Below are 23217 nucleotides of genomic sequence, written 5' to 3' on the forward strand. Positions count from 1 at the left end.
AATCCAAAGCCTTTTTGGCAATAGCATTTATGCAGCAAGTTGTTGACTTGCCAAAGAATTTAAAAGATGTTATTTCATGTAATACATAGCAACAAATTCTTCAAGAAATGAGATCATTGCCAAAAGTACATCATATTATCAGTGTATAGAGGATATCTATTGAGACCTTAATGACTAGTCATAAGAATAGAACTGCATTCTTCCTGTCCCTCTTTTCACAGAATGAGGAAGACCACTTTAGTCTCAAAGCCAGATCAGAACTCAATCTGAAATCAATTTTGAAAAACTTTTTTTAGAATATGTGCAGATGGACAACAATCATTCTTTTAAGTGTATTAAGTATATAGGCAGTTAATAATAACTGTGGCTCCAGAGCAGATTTTTCCAGTATAGCACTATAACCAGGGGTGGGATTCTACCAGTTCGCACCTGTTCGCTAGAACCGGTTGTTAACATTCTAAGCAGTTCAGAGAACCGGTTGTTAGAAGAAATTACTGGCCTAATCCTGTAAGGAAGGCAGGAAGGAAACATTCTGGTGTTGCTTACAGAAACTGCCTCTCCATTAACCCTTATTACATTCTTGGCAGGATTAGACTTCCTGTCTCAGGAACTTCTCTGGAGTTTTTTTTTCCTCCTTTGCTGGTACTTTGCTTGTGTCGAGTGACCATTCAAAATTACAATGGCACTGAAAAAAGTGACTTATGACCATTTTTCACACTTACGACTGTTGCAGCATCCTGACAGTCATAAGAGGCCAGGCGAGGAGATGCATGTCTCGATGTGAGTGATGTTGAGTTGGCCACGCCCAGCCAGTAACATGACCACCAAGCCATGTCTACCCAGTCACATGACCACCAAGCCATGCCCACCAACTAAGCCACGCCCACAGAACTGGTTGTTAAAAAATTTGAATCCCACCCCTGACTATAACTGCCTGTTTTAAGACAAATGACATCATTTTCTCATGACTTCAATGTATTTTAGGGTCATGCAATCAATTTTATGTCCAGCTATCATAATAAACAGAAATCAAAAGAGGTAATCGGTTACAAGCAACATGTTACCTGCTAGAAATAACCTAGTTTACAAAATTGGAGTAGATTATCTTCTGGACACTGCACCTGAAATCATAATAAATCTGGCATTTGTCCAAGTGATCTTATCCACAAACTGGTCAGCAAACTTGCCAGGCTATTATTGCTACAATGCACATACTTGGGGCAGGTATCTTCTTCTCCAATAAATCAAAATGGAAGATAGTCATAAACTCATTTCATTTCTTTACTATTTTAATGCATACTATATATGGACTTCTGAATTAGAAAAAGATATAGAAAGCTTAGAAATTGGATGAAGACAATTATTTCTCTGCAATGTCTAAGAAAATATTTTTCAAATTACATAGATCCATAATTAGCAACTATACCTTCTCCAACATACTTATACATTTCAAAACAATATTGTCTAAAAATATTGATAAAATCTTTCTTACCTGTTATTAAAATTAGTGCAGAAAGTTAGATTTCTACAGCCCAGCTGACAAGGTTCACGTACATCTGCTAAGCAAGTCAACATTGAAACTTCAACAGGATTATATTCACAAAAACGATCAAATTCTTGCCAGCTTTGTGTATTGCCCCTGCTGCTTGTATAAAGTTTAGTGCATACATCTCTAAAAAAAGAAGAACAAATATATGTGAAATAAAATTTTAAAAATGAAATCTTTTATAAGTGTAAATGTTCTTTAGCATATAGGTCATAAGACTTTTGTCCCAAACATAGAAAAAGAAACATATTAGGGCTGCAAGAAACTGTAGAGTTTTAATTATGTCCAAGCCATTATTGATATAATTACTAAAAAGAGTTTTTTTTTAATTAAACAACACACACAAAAAGAAACATTTAAAAACAGTGAAGATGGTGTAATCATCCTGGCACACCTAGTTGTCTTACATAGCTAATTCATATGGTAGATAATACATATTTACATACTATATACTTAATATATAATATATACATCAATATCAATATCAATCATTTTTAATAATCCTAATCTATCATTTTAACATCCTTATTTTATTTTCATTTACATTTTGAGTCCTTCCTTTTTTCCCCCCCAACCAGTGGTAAAACTTTTCTCATACTTTATAGGATTCAGATTCATCTTTATTTTTTAGTTCTTGCGTCAATTTGTCCATTTCTGCACATGTCCATATCTTTTTAATTATCATCTGGAATTTTCATCTGGAATTTCCTTAAGTTTCCATTTTTGGGCATAAACTAGTCTTGCAGCTGTAATTACATGTATTATTAGATACATCATATCTTTATTATATCTATATAGTAATTCCCAATAAGAAAAATTCCGGTTTGTATTCAATTTTGGTTTCACACATTTCTTTTTAGTAGTACTTTTTCACTAAAAAGAGTTGCTAATAACCTTTTGAATAGTTACTAAAATTAGGTTCTACTGAGCATTCCAAGTCTTATCTTACAAATCCAAACAACTCGCTATCTGGAGAGCCGATACACAGACCACCCTCAAGACAGACACACACACCAACAAACTCAGAAAACTACAACAACGCCAGAAATAAACTCCTCCCCCCTCATATCCCCACAGAAACCCTTATATGCGAAGTTGAAACCAGCCTGACCAAAACCAACCCTGATGATGCTAACAGAATCAGACTGGAAATCACCAACATCCTCTGCACTAGCAAACCACCCAAAAGCAACTTATCCAAAGAAGAACAAACTGCACTACGTAACCTGAAAGAAGACACCAGCATAATAATCCTACCAGCAGACAAGGGCAACGTGACAGTGGTTATGAACACATCTGACTACCAAACCAAGTTAAGCAACCTACTCCAAGACCCCACATACAAACCCCTAAACACAGACCCCACCACCTACCTAGAAGAAATTACCAGATCCAAAATAAAAGCCTCCCCCATCAGCGAAGAAATCCAGCAAAGAATCATACCCAGAGAGAAATCATCCAGATGCCCTAAGCTTTATGGTCTCCCCAAGATACACAAAGAAGGAACCCCACTTAGACCAATAGTCAGCTCTATAGGCTCACCTCTACAAAACCTAGCCAAATTTCTCGCCAAACAACTACAGCCCTATGCAGAATCCATCAACTCACACGTAAGAAACTCATTCCAGTTCATTGAGATCATAAAGAAACAAAACTTACAACCCAGCGACCTACTAGTGAGCTTCGATGTCATGTCCCTCTTCACCCAAGTGCCAATAAAAGAAGCCTTGACAGCCATTCAAAACAAATACAACCCCCCCAAGCACATCCTAGATCTGACCAACCACTGCCTATCCAATACATACTTCACCTACAACGGACAAAAATACAAACAAATAGAAGGAGCACCCATGGGATCACCCCTCTCACCTATCATCGCAAACCTCTACATGGAACACTTTGAAACACAAGATCTAGAAAAATATGATCACAAACCCAAACTCTGGCTCAGATACGTAGATGACACCTTCATAATCTGGCCACACGGGAAAGAAAAACTGAACAACTTCCTCACACACCTCAACAGCCTTCACCCCAAAATACAATTCACCATGGAAACAGAAGCTAACAATCAACTTCCCTTCCTAGATGTCTTAGTATACAAAAAAATCCAATGGCTCCCTAGGACACACCATCTACCAGAAGAAAACACATACAAACCGCTATCTACATGCACTCTCACACCACCACCCAGCACAGATCAATTCCGTCGCCGAGACACTCATCTCCAGAACAAAATGCTTAGCCGACAAACAACACCAAAAACTGAACTACACACTCTCACTAATGTACTAACAGCCAATGGATTCCAAAGAAAGAAGATTACCCACCTAATCCAAAAAGAAACCCCAACCAAAATCCAAAACAGAGAACAAGAGAACGGCAAAGCCCTCCTCCCATATATAAGGCACTACAGACAAAATCAGCAGCCCCTACTTTGCTTGTGACCCTTCCAATGGCTATATTAGCCCTGCCAGCTGTCCCATCCCTGAAGCTTCTCTGGTGATGGCTGTCCTTCCAGCACAGGCCCCACCCTTGGACCAGGGAGATCACCCTCTACCACCATTAAAGTTAAGTCTGATGGGACCCCAAAGCAGCTGACCCATTTCCTAACCTAAGTCTGGCATTACATGGAATGCTACAGGATAACATACCAAACTGTACCATCCACATTGACTGTATGGTCCCAGCACTAGATGGAGATATGGCGTAGTGGCTCGTGGCCCTCTATGATGATGATGATGCAGCCAAACTGGAGCACTTTTAAAATAGGAGATAAGGTTTACCCCTCCACTAAGTTCCTGCAGTCATGACATCCCTGCAGAAAACTAAGACCAAAATATGTAGGGCCTTTCCCTATCACCAGGGTCATAAATCCAGTGATGGTTAAATTAAACTGCCAAAAATAATTTAAGTGCATTTGTCCTGTTTTCTACTGTAGTCTATTGAAGCCTGTATCTAGTTCGTCCTTGTGGCCTGACACAAAACCACCTCCACCTCCAATTACAATAAAAGGGGAACAACATTTTGAGATTAAATAAATCCTGGATTCTAGATTCCATATAGGGAGGTTACAGTACCTTATTCTATGGATGGATTTCCCTCCTGCAGAGGTTGAGTGAGTTGAGGCTAGTGATGTTCATTCTCCCCCAACCCGTTTAACCCACCAGTTTCATAATTAAGACCCCAATAAGCCAAAAAGAGTTGTTTCCCATTTTTTCTTTTGTAGTTATAGCTGTTTATTGGAGGCTTCTAGCTTCTCGTCGCATCTTGCCAGCCTGAGATTAGCAATTGGGGTGGTGGTGAGAGAGATTAGAATGTGGTTGGACAAGGTGTTGGGTTGGGACTGAAACTGTGCGAGCCCTGAACATGAGTTACACCAATACAGCATAAGGTCAGACAAAAGAATGTAGAGATGGAAAAGGTGCGAACACAGGGTCCATCTCCCAATCAATCTGAGAACTTCTAATTGGGTACTGACTGATAATGGGGTGGCTGGCGGAAAAAGGGGAAACTAATTGCATTTACTTCATGCCAAGTCAACAGATTCTGTCTTGCTACTTCTGTATTTGCTTTTGTTCTTTGTAAAAACAATGGAAAATTGGAAAAACAATGAGCTAGGTATCTCTCTTTGCTAATTAACTTAAGTGAGACAGATGAAACAGTTAAGGATAACAGTTAGAATTTTAGTAGTATGTAGTTTTCTGACTTTTATATAGAATTTTTAGACTGTCTACTATTGACCTCACCCCTTTCCTAAGAGGTCTGTAGGGGGCGTGCATAAGCGCACCAACGTGCCTACCGTCCCTGTCCTATTGTTTCTCTTATTCTTCTTTTATTTTTCTTATATGTACCCATTTCATGTATTCACAACTATGTATACACTTATACTTATTATCTTGTAAACAATTGGCAAATCAAATAAATAAATAAAAATAAAACATTTTCTTTTGACATTAGCAAAATGTCTTACGAAAGTGATGGCATTTTTGTTAGGCTGTTTTATTACACTATTGATAGGAGTTCCAAAGCATTCTCAAATTTCAGATTGGTTCACTTCATTTTTAAAAAATGAACAATTTAAATATTAGCAAATTAATGGCTAAAAGAAAGGATGTTTTTAACAAAAGTTTGTAGGAACTGAAACAAAGAGGGAGATACACTAACCTGCACAAAGAAGTATTTGCTTTGGAACAACAGTGCAACTTAGCACTGTCCAGAACTGTTGAAGGTGGTGGATGCAGTGTCACTCCAGGATGAACAGATCTTGAGCTCTCCAAGAAACATTGCCAAAGAGGATCCTGTGGAAGAGGCATTGTTTTACAACTTTCAATAAGTCCATCCACAATTTCATGTTCTGTTTTCATTGACATCAGTATCCTTTTACAAGCTGTTTGGCAAACATGATCTTCTGCTCTATCACAACAGTATAAACCTATATAAGAAAGAAAAAGAAATAGTTGTCAACTTTGTGCATATATGAACTTCTAGTTTAGCATGCAAGCATGAGTACTCATCTTCTTCTACTATTCATCTTCTTAATCTACATTAAATTATTGCTATCGGTTCAATACTTCATTAACTTAATACAAACTATTTATGCCTTGGTATTCTCTCTCTCTCTCTCTCTCTCTCTCTGTGTGTGTGTGTGTGTGTGTGTGTGTGTGTGTGTACAGCAAGATTTTTTTCTCAGATAATGCTTTCCTGAAATCCGTAAGTTTCTTGAGTTTATCAACTATTCAGACTTACTGAATCTTCGATTTTTTTCCCTTTTTTATTTTTAAAATATATATCAACATTAATACATGAATAGTGTGGCATCTGGGTATCATTCATTTTGAGACAAGTGGCAATAATAATATTAATAATATTTGTTACATAAATCAAACTTATGAAATCCTAATATTAATATACATGTTTATTTTAAAGTAGTTATTCAATATTTCAATGTTCCATTTTAATGCCAATCACAATATTATTTGAGCTTACATAGTAATGCCATCTTTCAACCTCTAATCTTTCTCTCTAATTATTGCTTTTATTCTATTATACAAAAATATGTGTGCTAATATTTCCTCTATTTCTTATTTCTACCTCTATTCTGGCTTCTAGTCAGTCTGCCATTACTAATCCTAGTGTTAATATTTTATATGTTTACATTAAGATATAATCCTTTATTATTTAATTATTCACTATTTCATTGCACCATTCTAGTGCCAATCACCATATTATTTAAAAATACTTAATAATACCATCTTTCAACCTCTAATCTTTCCATCTAGCTATTACTTTATATAAAGAGTGTGTATTTTTATTTCTATCTCTATTCTAGTTTTTAATCAGGCCATCATTATATTAAAGAAAAAGAAAAAAATATTTCCTTTCTATCCATCATCTCTTGCTCGGTTTAATACTTTAATTCTTATTTGTTTTTAGCTTGCCTCCCATACACCTCTCTTGGATCCTTGCCTCTATCTACATCTCTATCTTCACTATTCAGTCTAAACATTTCTCACATCCTCCTATGATGCCATGCTTCCAGAGTATTTATCTCCCTTTCAAAAGTATCTTCCTGCTTATCTGATTCTATTTTTAAATCTCTTAAAGTACTTTCCCCTTTGTTTATTTCATCAGTCATCTTCTTGCTTTATTTGCTAATTTGTCTGTTCTATCTTCTCCTACATTTTATCTGTTGTCTCCTCTCTTTCCTGGAAATTTTGGTCTTCACTCATTATCAGTTGCAGATAATTTTCCCATTTATGCCATGCAATAAGTTCTTTATCTCCCTGTAATTCTTTGTCATAGTATCCTTAATGCTTTGAAACATCATGTCTTTTGAAATTTCACTTATCTCGCCCTGATGGAGTATCCTGTATTATTTTAGTAAGTTCCGCTCTTACACAATAGTCCAAAAATAATATATTCAAGCCTAATGTTGCTCCTCAGAAAGTACAATACTCATAGTTCTTTATATTCCAGGATTATTCAATCAGTTTCATTTAAATAGTCCAGGAAGCTTTCAAAAAATCAGAAGTCACTTTACTTTGTTAAGTCTTCCTTATTCCAACAGTTGAGTCTCCAGTAATCATAAAGTAGATAATTATAGAACAGTAGGTATCACCACAGTCCTCCAGATTAATATTATTTATTTCTCTTATCAGAAACTTTCCCAGGCTTGTACAGGTATGGTATATTCTCCATTCATCAGTAGGTGGCACCCTCAGCTTAGTTTTCAGCGTTGTTTCAAATGTAACAAGTTATTTAATCCAATTTTAATTCAATTTATAGAAGCAAAGTCAAATTCAAGTAGGTAGTTCCAGAATTTTAAAATGCTTTTCCAAAACAACGCCTACCCAGTTTGAAAGTCCAATCTTCTGTTTTGAAAATTCTTTACCTTTTCTCTCTTAGTTCCTTTCTTTCGGGTCAAGGATTTTTCTCTGTATAATTGTTCGCTGCTTTAACAGACAGTTCTAAAAGTCTCTTTTCCTGGATTTTCTCTTTTTTTCCCCCCTTTAAAGTTAGGGTCTAAATAAAAAAAGAATCTTCTCACCCAACTCCAGTCACTGTTCATCTACACCACTCCTGCACTTTGTTGCCTTGGCTGTCCCAGCTTCATGGCAGCCATGATGACTGCCTCTTCTCATCCTGGATGAGAGGGAAGCCCTGAGTCAAGCAGAAGAGTTGCTGCTCTCCACGACCTGCAGGCTTTAGCTCCTTTTGGAGCCCTCCAATAGGGAGAACTCAGTGCAGGAGCACGTAGACCCACTCCTCATGTCCAATCTCGCCACAACGTCAGACGGAATCTTTGATTCTGAAGAGTACTTTAAAAGATGAAGTTTTAGGAGATACTGTTTCCAAATTTTGTACTTCTATTATCTAGCATCAATTTTTGGATGAGTCCTGCTAGTGTAATCTCTCCTTTTTATGCAAAATTCAAAAATTGTGAAATATATTTTTGGAAAAGGGATGTTTTGAAACTTTTTTTCATACTCAGTTCATGAACTGGGATAATCCTTATCTCAGAATAAAATTTAAAAACTGATCATATAGAAAAATGGTAGATGATGACATTTAGCTTAATTAATTAATAGATACATTTTCAATATTTTCTGCTGTAAAGGAAAAATAATCTGATTTAATTTACGTGGCTCAGTGCAGTGGTGGTATTCTACCAGTTTGCCTCGGTTCAGCTGAACTGGTAGTAAAAAACTATTTCCGACAATCTGCTGGGTGACAATCAGCTGTCAGATCAATCGTCAGATTTCTTGCTTTCTAGCTAATCTAAATCATGCTGCACAACTGATTCCCCCCTCACTTCAAAATGCTGCTTTTTTCAGCTCCCAGGAAGCTTCCCTGAGGCCCACTAAGCCAAAAACAGGGCACAGGGGGTTGCTGCAAAAGAAAAGAGAGAGAGAAAGAAAGAAGGAGGGGAGAAAGAAAGGGAGGGGAGAAAGAAAAAGAGAAAGAAGAAAAAGAAAGGGAGGGAGAAAGGGAAAAAGGAGAGGAAGGAAGGACCACAAATCTTGCCAGTAGACCCAGGGTCTTCAAACTTGGCAAGTTTAAGACTTGTAGACTTCAACTCCCAGTTTCTGAGCTAACTTGACTGGAGGAGGAATTCTGGGAATTGAAGTCCACAAGTCTTAAAGCTGTCAAGTTTCAAGACCCCCGCACGCAGCTTCAGAGGATGCTTTGAAACAGCACAGCAATCCAGGGCTGGAAGGTACCTGGAGGTTATCTAGTCCAACCCACTGCTCCAGAAAGTGAGTTTATCTTTTGACCCCGTCACATGACCACATAGCCAGACCCCACCCAGTCACATGACCACATAGCCATGCCCACCAAGCCACGCCCACAGAACTGGTAGTAAAAAAAAATTGAATCCCACTAGTGGCTCAGTGGCAGTATTTTCAATTACATCTACTGACATCCCAATCTGGACATGCATTTTTAGACTCAAAAATACCTACTCTACAAGTAATTATTCAAAAAGCTTAGAATTACTTAAAAAAAATCTGTTAGTGATGAATCAAATTGATATGCACATTTTAGAATTTGCAGATTAGAATTAAGTGGTTTATATTTTGCCTAGACAATGGAAAAAGTTATAAGATCGATATTCAAAACTTCAATAGATTTTGTATTAACTTATTCAATAAAAGTAATATTTTAGACTTGGACTCCATCGTGCTTATATTATAAATCACATATTCTGAAATTAATGCTTCATTTCAATATGATTTTGTCATGTAAGTATAAATGTTCCTTACAAAAAGGAAGTGAATACATACATTAATTTGCGAAATTTAATATTCCCATATATTCATATTATTTTGAAATACATTCTTAATGCATGGAAAGTTAAATCTAGATAAAGAAAATAAGTTCCCTATGCTCTATTTATAAATAATCACTGGACAACATTTTTTTCAAAACTTCTGCTTCTTGAGAACTTTAGGTAGTTATGATATACCCCTCCAAACTGAATACACTATAATTTAAGAATGTCTATATCATGTTGGAATCTTGAGAAATATTAATTTTACTATAATGTATATAATGTATTATTACATGCTTCTGTTGCATGAATTCAATAGGGCTAAAGGTGTTTTATTGCTGATTTTCATTTGTACTCAGTGACCAATACATCTCACTGCAGTATCCAACAATAATTGCCAGCATTGATCGATTCCAGTTGGCCTGGTATCCTTTTTCCATTGTGGTAATGTCCTCCTGAAATCTTTCATCATGTATGTCACTGATTTTCAGGAAAGAAGTCCAAATGTGAATGCAGAAAAGGAAATCTCCAGTGACATATTGCACCCCATGGTCTTGTATTCCTTTAACCGGTTTGTCAACCAGCTTGAATGTAGTTTGGTGCTTTGTAGTTGCCAAGAAAATTTTCAATGACATTCTTGAACACTTTCCAGGAAATTTTCTCTGGCCCCATTAATAAATCTTCAAACTGCTTATCACTGATGACCTTCTTAACCTTGGCATCAGTTATTTTTGGAAACATCTGTCTCAAATAACAAAAACTTTCACCTTCCTCATTTTATCAATTCAAGTTTTATGTGAAGCAAAGACAAAAATATCTTTGTCAAGTCAACAAGAGGCTCATCTGCCATGAATTTATGTTCTGGAATCAAATTCTTTTGAAGTAGTCATTTCTTTTTAATGTAATGCAATTCTCTTGCACAGCTGTCTCATTCAAAAATATAACAACAGTATTTGGTATATCTGAGTTGCATTCCAAGCAGCAGTGAATAAATTAATTGCTTTGCTCCTTTCCCAATGAATAGTTTAATCTTTGGGGGGGAGGGGAGAATTTTTTTTTTACCCTAAAACAAATCTTGAACTATTAGAAGTAGCTCATTGCTCCACTGGCATTAAAACAAGTACAAGATAAATGGTCTCAAATCTGGATAAAGTTATGTCTGGACTTTTGGCTTCTGAGTCCCTGCTTCAAATATATATCCAAATCTATTCAGATGAACAAATAATGTCATGCTAGGTAAAGGTTCCCCTTGCATACATGTGCTAGTCATTTCCGGCTCTAGGGGGCGGTGCTCATCTCCGTTACAAAGCTGAAGAGCCAGTGCTGTCCGAAGACGTCTTCATGGTCATGTGGCCGGGATGACTAAATGCAGAAGGCGCACGGGATGCTGTTATCTTCCCACCAAAGTCATCCCTATTTTTCTATTTGCATTTTTACATGCTTTCAAACTGCTAGGTTGGCAGAAGCTGGGACAAGTAACGGGAGCTCACCCCATTATGCGGTGTTAGGGATTTGAACTGCCAAACTTTCTGATCAACAAGCTCAGCGTCTTAGCCACTGAGCCACCACATCCCTCTAAAGTCACTATACCAATTAATTAATATGAATCTCCAAGATACCCTGCCCAGATTTTCAACACCAAATGCTATCTATGCACAAAAAAGATCCAAATCTTGATATCATAATAATTGCATTAAGACTAAAAAGGCTATTCTAAATACCCTCCCTTTGCCAGGAAAATTCTTTTGAATGTTTTAATATTAGTTAAGATTAAAAAAAAGAATTACAAAGACATTCTAAAAATAAAAAAGGTAGGGCATAAAAGAGAATTGGAGGAATAGTTCTAGCAGTAAAGTTTAAGAACTCCAGTTGATTTTGGTGATTTATGAGTCAATCCTTTACAGATAGACATATTGGTGTTATTGTACAAGAACCTGTGGATAAAGGGGAGAAGCACTTTTACAACATCTTCAAAATGGAACCTTCTATAATCTTGGATGTTATTCCTCTTGCAGTGACCTTCTGAAATGGCCACCAGTGACCATCACTGATATTAAAGATCTTATTACCCAATAAACCCAGGAGAAGCATCTAGTGGTGGATTTTACCCTGTCCAAAATAAAGATAAATAAAGATTGGTGGCTCTAATATGGACCACCTTATTTACAAATTTTAAAATACTGGACAACTCCCATATGACTGGAACAAGTACCAATATACAGAAATAAATGAAGTAGACATGACCCTACAAATTAGGTCTATTACTTTATTAAACACAATAAATAATCTTTATACCAGATTTCTATGTCTAAAACTAAATATATATATAAGTGGATTGTGTATGAAATGAAAATATTATTGCTGAAGAACAGGCTGGATTTAGAGAGAAATGGGTACTATTAGATCATTGTTGCCTGGCAGAGAAGTATTGGGGGTTTTTTGCAACTTTTGTTGCTTTTAACTTAGCTTTGGATTTAATACCAAGAGAGTGACTGTGAATGTCTGAGACATTCCATATTGACAAAAGGTTGTTCATGCTTATTCGTCACTTTATTCTAACACCTCACAGAAAATTAGATGCCCTCTACAGGGATAGCTATCTAAGCCAGCTCCAATATACAGGAGTGTAAAACAAGATTGTGTATTATCCCCATTGCTATTCAATTTCTATTTAAATGCAATAATTCAATCCCTCTTTGTTTCAACCCACCATCTGCCCACTCTGGCTAATCATGCAATCTAGGTATTACTTATGTCAATGATGTTACGTCTATCTCACAGGTGAGAATAGGAAAAGCATTTAAGGTATTAGCTTTATTCTACAGAAAAATAATTATCTAATTATCTATTATCTAATTATCAGAAAACCAAGGTGTCAGTTTTTGCCTGGCATTATCATAAAATTCACAAATTGCAAATAAACGGGACTCCAATCAAACAGGTATGCACCTATAAATACCTTGGAGTGCAATTTCATACCTCCCTTAACTTAGCATGATCATTTTTCTTACTGAGCAAGGATTGCGCAGTGTACCTCAATAGCTAGTGTAAGATTTTACCACTCAAAAGGAGTCCATTCTGTTCCAGCAACTCAGTGTCTACCAAGCTAAGAGGTCCCACAGTTTTTCTATAGCTTCCAAATTTACTCCTTTACAAAGCTCCCTATCATCCAAAATAAGTTTATTACAATAATTTCAATATTCCTATATAATAAAATATGACATTATGATTAGAAACAGGGATAGTTCCAATAAATGCCAGAACACGATATATTTTTCTTATCTTCTGGCTAAAGTTAATTCTATTCCTTATAATTTTAGCCCCATCAGTATTGTTGTGGTCTGCCGGCGGTCTACAGGGCTGGCAGCAGAGTCAGACAGCGGGAAGGAACATGGGTCAGTGCTGTAGTTCCCAGTCCTGTGAGGAGGACTTGGATGAGGGATCTGCGTCCAACACAGAGATGGGGCCAGGGCCATCTGAGAGTTATGTGCTGACTCCAGAATCTGACATCAGTGAGGCAGAGAAACAGGGGGAGCATGTTCTCAGTGTGTGCCTGCCAGAAGGCAAGAACAGTTAAGACATAAGGGACAACTCTGGAGTAAGGCTTGGAGATGACTGGCCCCTCCCATAAGACATAAAGGAGAAGCAAAGGGACATGAGCCTTTGCAGGAAGCAACTTTGTTCGTTCTGGTCAGTTCTGTGTTGACTTTGTGCTCTGTTTCACCTTGTACAGCTAATTGGCAATTTAGTTGTTGGCAGCATTTCAAGGGAGATAAAGGTGAGTGTTTATCAGCCTTATCTCGAAAAACTGTGGCAGGCTTCTGTTGGACTATTCATAAACCGTTTGGGACTCATTACAGGCTGTGAATGCATATAATTCACAGCTGTTAAAATAAAAACAAGGTTTTTGAGAAAAGCGTGTGATTGTTACTGTCTCAGGAAGCCTTGGTCAGAACACGTATTTAGTGATCGTTTGAAATCATTATGGCTTTAAAAAGCTTTAAATAAAATTCAGTTACTGGGCTTCTCTATGGAAGATGTATGCACATTAGGATGTTAGAACTGCCCTTAAGCAATAATCTGGTATACAGATTTCCAAACAAGTCTAAGTAAGGTGTCATACTCCATTGTTTATCACTGCCCCCAAAACAGTCTCCTCCAGCCACATACTGATCATCAATTCCAATTTTAAAATTTTGTAAGACCTTCATTTTAGCCAGGCTAGAAATTATGCTCTCACCAAGTGCTTCTTGGATATTTTAAGAGTTAGGGTTAGGGTTAGATGAACTCCTATTCATCTTTGGTAATGTCCATGTGTTGATGGTTGAATAGAATCTCTGGGCCATATGCTATTATACTGTTCCCTCTGCGCAGGTATAGAATAGGTGGTACCTGGTTCAATAGTAGTAACTTTAAGAGGGACCTAGGAGTCCTAGTAAACACTTAAATACAAGCCAGCAGTGTGCTGCAGCTGCCCAAAAACCCCAATGCAGTCCTAGACTGCATCAACAACCTTCACATACCAAGATCATGTAAAGTATTAATGCCACATTATACTTGGAAAAGTGCACCCAACTGCAGCCACCACTATACAAAAAGATGTTGAGATTCTAGATAGAGTGCCGAAAAGAACCACAAAATTGATTACAGGTCTGGAAGCTAAAACACATGACAAATTGTTGCAGGAACTAGGTTTGTGTAGTCTAACAAAGAGAACTAGGGGTAGCATGATAGCAGTCTTCCAATATCTGAGAGGCTATCAAAGAGAAAAGGGGATAGACTTATTCTGCAAAACACCTGAGGGCAAGAAGAAATGGATGAAAACTTTTCAAGGAGAGATGCAACCTACAGCTAAGGAGAAATTGCCTGATGGTGAGAACAATTATTTAATGGGTGCTCCATCCCTTGAAGTTTTTAAAAAGAGATTGGACAGCAATTGTCCGGAATGGTATAGGGAATATTTAATCTGTAGAAGTTTTATTGTGTTATTTCCATGCATTAGTTGACCAGAATATTATATATTCAAAGTTTCTTTGTCATATACTTACTATCTGTTGAGTTTCTCATTGGATATGACTGTGTATAGTTATTCACACAATTCAGTAGCATTGGGCTCACAGAAACACAGTAATTTTCAAGTGTCTTTATCTGGGAAGGGCCTGGAGAAGTATCTGTTCGAAAGATTGCTTGACAGTATTCCCAGCAATTTGTTTGATGGCCAGCATAATTACAACAAACTGATCCCACTAAGGAAAAAAGAGAGAGATTTTATCACTTATTAATAAAAAATATATTCATTATTTGCTGATAAATTTGAATATACTATTCTGTTTAGAATCTCAGGAACTACCCAATATTGCTCTTAATACTATATAGATATGTTTGGCCAAAAGGTTCTATATTTTGAAACGTATTTGGCCAAAGACTACTAAAATTTAGAAGAAATGCAATCTGTTCTGCTTGAGTCAGTTTTACATATGTGAAGCAGATATATCATCTTGAAAAATTATTTTTAAAAGATAAAATAAAATCAAGGAGAGAATAAAAAATCAAAATTCTGGTGTTTTTTTTAAATAAGATACTTACTTTCATTTTTGTTAATACAACTAAAAAGAGTGTTCTAAAAATAAAAACAAAAAGTATAATTAACAGCTAATAGTGAAAAAAAAATCAATGGTACATATACATGAATATGTACCTGGTAAACAAGAGAATCAAAATAAATTGTACCTATATATATATATATATATTGCCACAGAATTCACAATATGCATTGGAAGCACATTCAAAATTTCATTTCCCAAAGCGAATAAAATATTTTAAAATATTAATTCAATATTTTAAATTTATGAATTAATCATAAATTAATTATGCTAGAAAAAAACAAAAATTCCATAAAACTATTTTAAATATATAGACTTTTTTTCAAGACAGGTTTTTTGTAATATATAAATTATAAGAAATGTTGTAAATGCAATGGATTAAAAATACCATTTTACAAATTCAATGGTTTTATTAATAATAATAATAATCCCTTTTTCTTTAGTTCTAATTATTAGTTGAAGCATTGTTTTCAAGTCTATTAATTTCCTTTTTCTTGTTTTATCCAACTATTTCCTGGCATTAATTAGATGTGCTTTATTTATAATATGTTCTAAAGTTGTGGGAGATGTTCTAATTTGATTATAAGTCTTTTTCTATAAAGGACCTAAAGGCTGCTTTCTCATTTATTTCTATACCACTCTATGGATACTACCCAAAATATAAACCTGTACTCATATTCATAACATAACTATATTTAAAAGTATAGTTTTAAATCACTAATTTTTCTATTACAAGAAGAAACTATTAATGAACTCAATCATAATCACAATATCCCACTCACTAGTTAAAAGAAAATACATCTTAAAAACTCAAATCTCTTTCACATCAAACTAAATTTTACTCCACTCTATAGTATTTTATTTTAAAATATTTTCTATTGAAGATTATCTAGCAACATTAAGAGATACTGATATATAATTTCCCCAAATCTAGAAAACTGAACTGGCAGTTGGTGTTGTAATGATTTTATCATGAAACTTATAAACAGACCTAAGATGTAACAATAGCTGTGCTATAAAAAAGTATATAAACATGTAAGAATAGATATATTGTGACAAATATGGAAACAAGTTACCAAATTTAAGTTTATCATCTTTTACATTTCTAAATATTTTTGAAATAACTCTAAATTAAGCTTAAGAGAAAAATAATGAAATGACATATAAGAAAAATAAAAGCAAACACAGAGAATAAGAATTAGGAAAAGAATGAGAAACGATCATTGCTTCACTCCTATGTTTGAAAACTTTCTTACCTTTCCTTTCTGTTCTCCAACAAAAATTGGTGAATCTCCTACAGTAATGTAGAAATCCAGAAAAGAGAAGGAAACACACATGATAGAAGAGTAGTATAATACAGAATTAGAAAAGATAAAGTTCAAGTTGAAGGCTATAGTTCAGAAGTATTCAAAATTATGACCTCAGTAACAGAAAAGCCCTATATTTTCAAATATGTATTTTCAGCAGAAACTGAACTATTATCAGCATTCTTAGTTTATTGGGCATAACTAGCTAGAATGTATCGTGTACATTTTAGTCCACTTTTGCAGAAGGACAAAAAAGCTTTAAGCAAAAATATATTTTAGGGTCAAAAACAGTATCCTGAGTAGTCAAAAAAACATTTATTTGCTTTCATCTTGCTTTTATTATTTTATAAATAACTCAAGTTATTGAACATATCTAATGTACTTCCTTCATCCTATTTTCTCCTGAACAACAAACCTATGAGATGAGTTGGGCTGGAAAAAGACTAGAACTCAGTCTTCTGCTTTCTAGTCTGGTACTTTAACCACTAGGCCAAATTGACTCTTATAGAAGAAAATTAAAATGGCATATAAAAGGAAATATCTTGGAATCCTAAAATAAAAACTTCTTCCAACTTTTTACTGCAGCTTCCAAAATTACATATTTGTCACTTGAGTTATTATATACATCTCTTGATATAACAATTTTAGCAATAAGCTTGCTGATCAAGAATCTATATAGAAATCTCTAAATTTTAAGAAGCTGTAGCCCCATGAAATTCCATGTTCATTATTATATTTCTTATTCACTGTTCTTTTTTTAATTGATTCTGTGAGATCACAGTTCTATTTAACATAGAACAGGTGAATTCAATGAGTAACTGACTCCAAGTAAGATAGTACTGAGAGTCAGATGAATCTTCATGTTGACTTATGAAGCAGAGATTGGTGCAGTGAACAATTCTGAACAGGAGGGGGCTGCAAATGGATCTGTGTACATTATATGTAAGATAATGTTTCTTTCAGCTTCTCAGAGTTTCAGAAATAGAATGTTCCTCTCAATGTGTTAGGCCATTATTGTACAAATAATCTTCAACTTATGACTACAATTGAACCCACAATTTTGATCATGTTATTGTGGTAGTTAAGCAAGACTTGCAGAGCTCAAAGACCACAATCCTAGCTCTCCTTTTTAGGGCCCCATGAGTCATTAAGAAACTGTAAGGGAAAGCTCAGGAAGGGAGGGGCCCTTGGGAGGCCCAGCACCAGTTCTGTTTGCTGCTGGGCCTAGCTGACTGAGGCCTTCTGATAAGCAGCAGATTTTCTCAGCCCTGTGACCCTAGCCAATTGAGGTCTTCTGGGAATGGGGAAAGAGGAAAAAAGCAAGTCTTCTTGGAAAAGGGGAGAGGGCCTAGCTGGCCAAGAGCTTCTGGGAGTGGGAGGAGGAAGTTGCAACATTCATAAAATAAGTGTACCATCAAATACCCAAATTTTGATAATGTGATCATCAGGAAGCTGCAATGGAAGAACTTTGGGTAGGAATTGTAAATCCCTTGTTCCATAGTAACATGGGTACTGAAAGAACAGTCATAATTTGAGAGCTATCTGTATGCCTATTTAACCATTTATAGTCCCTTCATCTCCAATAGATGTAAATACAAATTTTAAACTGTTCCTCCACCTCCCCGTTTGTTCTTTTTTTTTTTTTTCAATTATCCATGATTCCTTTGTCTGTTTAGATATCTGATATCTGATCTATGCCTGGAATGTGAAAAGACAACAGTGAATCCAATAAACAAAACCTAGAGCTCATACTCAGATGATTGTAGTAATATAAAACATTACAAGAGGCATTTTTTCAAAGGATTCCAAGGGCAGTTCTGACACTGCATTACGAAAAGGTGAGGCTGGGAGCAGGCTTTTGGCTTCCACTCCATTTTTTCACAGGGCAAAGCTAACCCCATATGGCCCAGCAGAAAGGAATGTTTTGGCATCTTCCAGTTCAAGAGGAACTGCTTTATTGTTCCTTCTGCTCTTTTTGCAACACAAAAGCACTCCCAATATGGCCCCTAGGACGATGCAAAGGAGATTTTAGGTGCATTACAATTCCTGTAAGTTGCTTTGTTCTTTTTTGCCATGTGAAACTTTTTTGCCAGCAGCCAGGCCAAGCATGTCTCAGAAGCAATGAGAGCAAGAAGGCAGTAAAGAAGGTCAACTAGGGCAGCGAACTGCGAGACAGAATGGATCTAGGAATATGGGGTGGTGAGGGTGACTGGGAGTGGTTTAGGGCAAATGTGGATTCTCATGGTCTGGCAAACAATCCGAGCCATGTGGTTCTGAAGCTGCTTGGCAAGGCAGGATGAATGTCAAAAGGGAGAGATGGATGAGGAGAGATAAATTAATATGGGAATCCCTTTAATTTACTGAAGTTCAAGGGCTGGAGGGACCTGGCCTGGAATAGCCTATATCAGGGTGAATCTTTGGCTAAAACTGGGGAAATTGTTTAATAATGCCAATGAGAATTGTAGTAGCTAAGTGATACGATTAGATTACATCGTGTTTTACCAGTCAAATTTCTTATCCTAATTTTAGTCATATGTCAAGGATAGGTAACAGATAATCAGAGTTGGAAGGGATCTTGTAGGTCATCTAGTCCAATTCCCCACCCAAGCGGGAGACCCTACACCATTTCTGACAAATGGCAGTCCAATCTCTTCTTGAAAGTCTCAAGTGATGGCGCTCCCACAACTTCCAAGGGCAAGCTGTTCCATTGGTTGATTGTTCTCACTGTCAGAAAGTTTATCCTTATTTCCAGGTTAAATCTCTCCTTGTTCAGTTTCCATCCATTATTCCTTGTCTGGCCTACAAGCGCTTTAGAAAATAGCTTGACCTCTTCCTCTCTGTGGCAGCCCCTCAAATATTGGAAGACTGCTGTCATGTCTCCCCTGTTCTCTTCACTAGACTAGCCATGCCCAGTTCCTATAACCGTTCTTCATATGTTTTAGTCTCCAGTCCCCTAATCATCCTGGTTGCTCTTCTCTGTACTTTTTCTAGAGTCTCAACATCTTTTTTATAAAAATGGTAGTGACCAAAACTGGATGCAGTACTCTAGGTGTGGTCTTATTAAGGCTTTACAAAGAGGTATTAGTACTTTCCTTGATGTCGATTGTATCCCTCTGTTAATGCAATTTAGGATTGCATTAGCTTTTTTGGCTGCACACTGCTGGCTCATATTTAGCTGGTTGTCTACTAAGACTCCAAGATCCCTCTCACAGTTACAGCTATGGAGCCTGGTTTCACTCAGTCTATATGTGTACTTTTGGTTTTTCTTGCCTAAGTGTAGGACTTTACTTTTCTCTACATTGAATTTCTGAGATAAAATATTTGTATTTTAACTTCCAATGATTATTACGGAATCAGTTATAAGTTGTGAACTACCATAATAGCAAAAGTCTATTTCGTGGCAAATGTTTAAATTACAATTCATCAAATGGTTTGGTAGTATTTCTTCAAATTAAAAGCAAATTTTCTAAATCAGGATTCTAGGAATAGAATCTTTTGGTTTAATCTAAAGCTTTGCAAAACAATAAGACTGTGATTAAAAAGGAAACTCTTTTGCCTAATCTAATCTAATCCAATCCTAGATTCTATTGTAATATCAACTAGCTTAATATCCAGTATGTAGTATCCATCAATACATCTGAGAAACAATGCAAAACCATTGCTACATTTTTTTTTCTACCCCCGGATACTTTTTTCACTATACCCAACACAAAAGTCAAGACATTCTTTACAAACATATTTTTTCTTACTTCACCACATTCAGTTTTGATTCTTTTTCTAAAAAAAATGATGCTATGGAAAAAGTTCAAATCATACTTTTTATGCATTTTAATAAAGAAGACTTTTATTTAGAAAGTAACTGCTAGCAAGAGAAAAGAACCTTTTTAAAAGTTACCAATTAGCTAAATCTCTAAAAGTATGTTTAAAAATACTGGACTTTATTACAGTAGTCTAGGATTTATGGCTTCCAACAAAAGTTTAGGAATTTCTATCAACAACTTTCTTTTCTTTTTTACCAACTTTCAGCCTAGTTCATACCACTCCTGGTAAATTTCTTTTTGCTTTCATTTTCAGCTAAAGTATTTGTCATGAACTCCTGTTTGAAAAAAAGGTCCATATAATATATTTCCCCTAAAGTGTTTATTTAAAAAAGTTTATTTAATAAATGGGAAGATTATAGCTGAATCTAAGGAGGGCTTCTGGAGGAAAAATTAGAATATCAAAGCCACTCCCTCCTAAAGTGAGGAACACAACACACATATATTCATCAATTCACAAGTACAAAAGTCTCTTTACCATTTTCAACAATGTTTTGTAAATAAGAAGCTAATAATAAATGGTATTGATAATAATTGTTAACGTGCTTTCGTATAGCTATAAGTTAATATCAAATCAGACAAATACTAAATATTAAAATCAAAACATTCATCACCTTAAAATGAAACAATTCTAATAGCTTAAAACCAGGACAGGAAAGAAATACATTGGGTATAAGAGTCTTTTTTATCATGGCTCCTGCCCTCTGGAACATCACTGGAGATAAGATCTACCACACCCCTTGGCCTTCTGGAAGGGTTTCAAAACTTGGCTCTACCAAATGGCTTGGGGCCCCCAATGAGGGAGTTAGCTAGTGGATTAAGAACACCCCTATCTCATTCATATAGTGCATCAAACTTACGTTGTCACAGTGGTGTCAAGTGACGTATCGTGACTTTTCTGCCCCTTTGCTAAACTGGGCGTGGGCATGACCAGTGTGACACATCTGGCCCATGGGCCATGAGTTTGACAACCCAATTTCCTGTTATTTTAAATGTTTTAGGGTTTTTTAATGTTTTAATATTTATTCTTGTGTTTATGATGTTGTAAGCCACCCAGAGTCACTCAATTGTGAAATCACCAGCACATACATTTAATTAATAAATAAGTACAACTAGTTCTCAAATTATGACTGGTAATTTAACAAAGTTCACAGTTACAAAAGCACAGGACAGATGCTCTATGGCCCATAAAGTACTTCTGGGCATCATAAAACAACATACTACTCTTGGCCACAAGATCATATTTCAGGCACTTGGCAAGCTGTTCATAGTTGCAACCAATTGTCAAGTGCCCTGCGATTATGAAATCCGTTCTCACATCATATCAAGGATTTCCCTTCTTCCATGCAGGAAGGGAAATCCTCCTGCACACCAGAGGGATAAGCCTAAAATCTGATGAAATACTAGAGAAGATTGACAGTTTTGAATTCTCATTCTGAGAGAAGGATGCTAGCAAAATAAGAGGATTGCAGAAGAGAAAGCTAAGGTTCAGAGCCTTTCAAAATGCTAATGTTTCAGCATTCTGAAATGTTGAGGCCCAAAGTCTTTCAAAATGGCAGTTTTACTAGCAATTTTTACTCAGAGGAAGAGATCTAGAAATCTCATGAAGGAACTTTCCAAACTATTTCAAGAATGGAGCTCACATGAAAGATAGAGTTAGGAAACAGAAAGATAAGTGGACCAGGGCATGGTGGGATGAACAGAGGGTCCATGTGCCAGTGTACCTAGGTGGCAGATACCTCTGGCCTGTACCAGATTTTCACATGCCCATGGGGGTCTGGCCTCTCTCATCCCAGGCACTCTTGCCTGCTTAACAACTGCAACAGGGAGTACTTGAATTGCAATTGTTAAGTGAGATCGTCACATGGACACCTTGCTTAATGACCGCAATTACTTATGACCAAAATTCCAGGATCCATTATGGTCATAAATCAAGGACTGCCTGTGCAAAGGCCTGGTGTAGAAATAATTTTCAGCTGATACTTACTTACAAAACATAGAGCCAGCTGCAAATGAACACAGATGAAATTCCATAATTGGAACAACTCTACTAAGAATGCCTTCTGTCAGGTTCCATAAATCAATTTCTGCTAATTCAGACCTAGTAAGAAGGCATCCTCACAAGGTAATTATCACTACATATTGCTCTTCAATTTACTTTCTTTTATTTCTCATTCCATGGCCATTTATAGTATTATTAAATCTAGTGATGTAGGATCTAGTCCACAAACATACTATAATAAAAGTCTGTAGCAGGGATATCAAACTCAATTTCATTGAGGGCTGCATCAGGTTTGTGTTTGACCTTGGCAGGCCGGGGTGAGTGTGGCTGGCCGCAACGACTTCCTGCATCCCTCTGCCAGTGAAAACAAAGCTCAGGGAGCCGCAGGGCTCCTCTCCCAAGCTCTGTTTTTGCTGGCAGAGAGATGCAGGAGGCTCTTGTGGCCAAAAATGGGGCTTACAAGGGCCGCACGCAACCCTCCTGACCTCCATTTTTGCTGGCAGAGGCATCGCAGGCCAGTCCTTTGCTGTTTCCAGGGCAGCCCTGCGGGCCAGATTTAAGCACCCCATGAGCCTTGAGTTTGACACCCCTAGTCTGTAATATTTTTATTGCAACGGACTAACAAAACCTTGACTGGAACATAGTCTTCCCTTGAGTGGTAGGGAA

At 36.4% G+C, this 23217-nt stretch overlaps 1 protein-coding gene across 1 annotated transcript in view; it reads right to left on the reverse strand.

Moving 5' to 3' along the window:
• Window positions 1-23217, reverse strand: part of RECK (reversion inducing cysteine rich protein with kazal motifs) — a 109159-nt gene that overhangs the window by 58048 nt on the left and 27894 nt on the right. Inside the window, exons 7-10 of the mRNA XM_026678363.2 lie at window positions 15408-15441; window positions 14870-15067; window positions 5714-5981; window positions 1493-1672 (exon numbers count right to left, since the gene is read on the reverse strand). Coding sequence (XP_026534148.1) covers window positions 1493-1672; window positions 5714-5981; window positions 14870-15067; window positions 15408-15441 — 680 coding nt within the window. The remainder of the gene's footprint in view (window positions 1-1492; window positions 1673-5713; window positions 5982-14869; window positions 15068-15407; window positions 15442-23217) is intronic.

Source organism: Notechis scutatus, chromosome Z (genome assembly GCF_049901735.1).
Source record: "Notechis scutatus isolate UNSWTSFEM ecotype Mainland chromosome Z, rNotScu1.2, whole genome shotgun sequence".
NCBI classification, from domain to species: Eukaryota; Metazoa; Chordata; class Lepidosauria; order Squamata; family Elapidae; genus Notechis; species Notechis scutatus.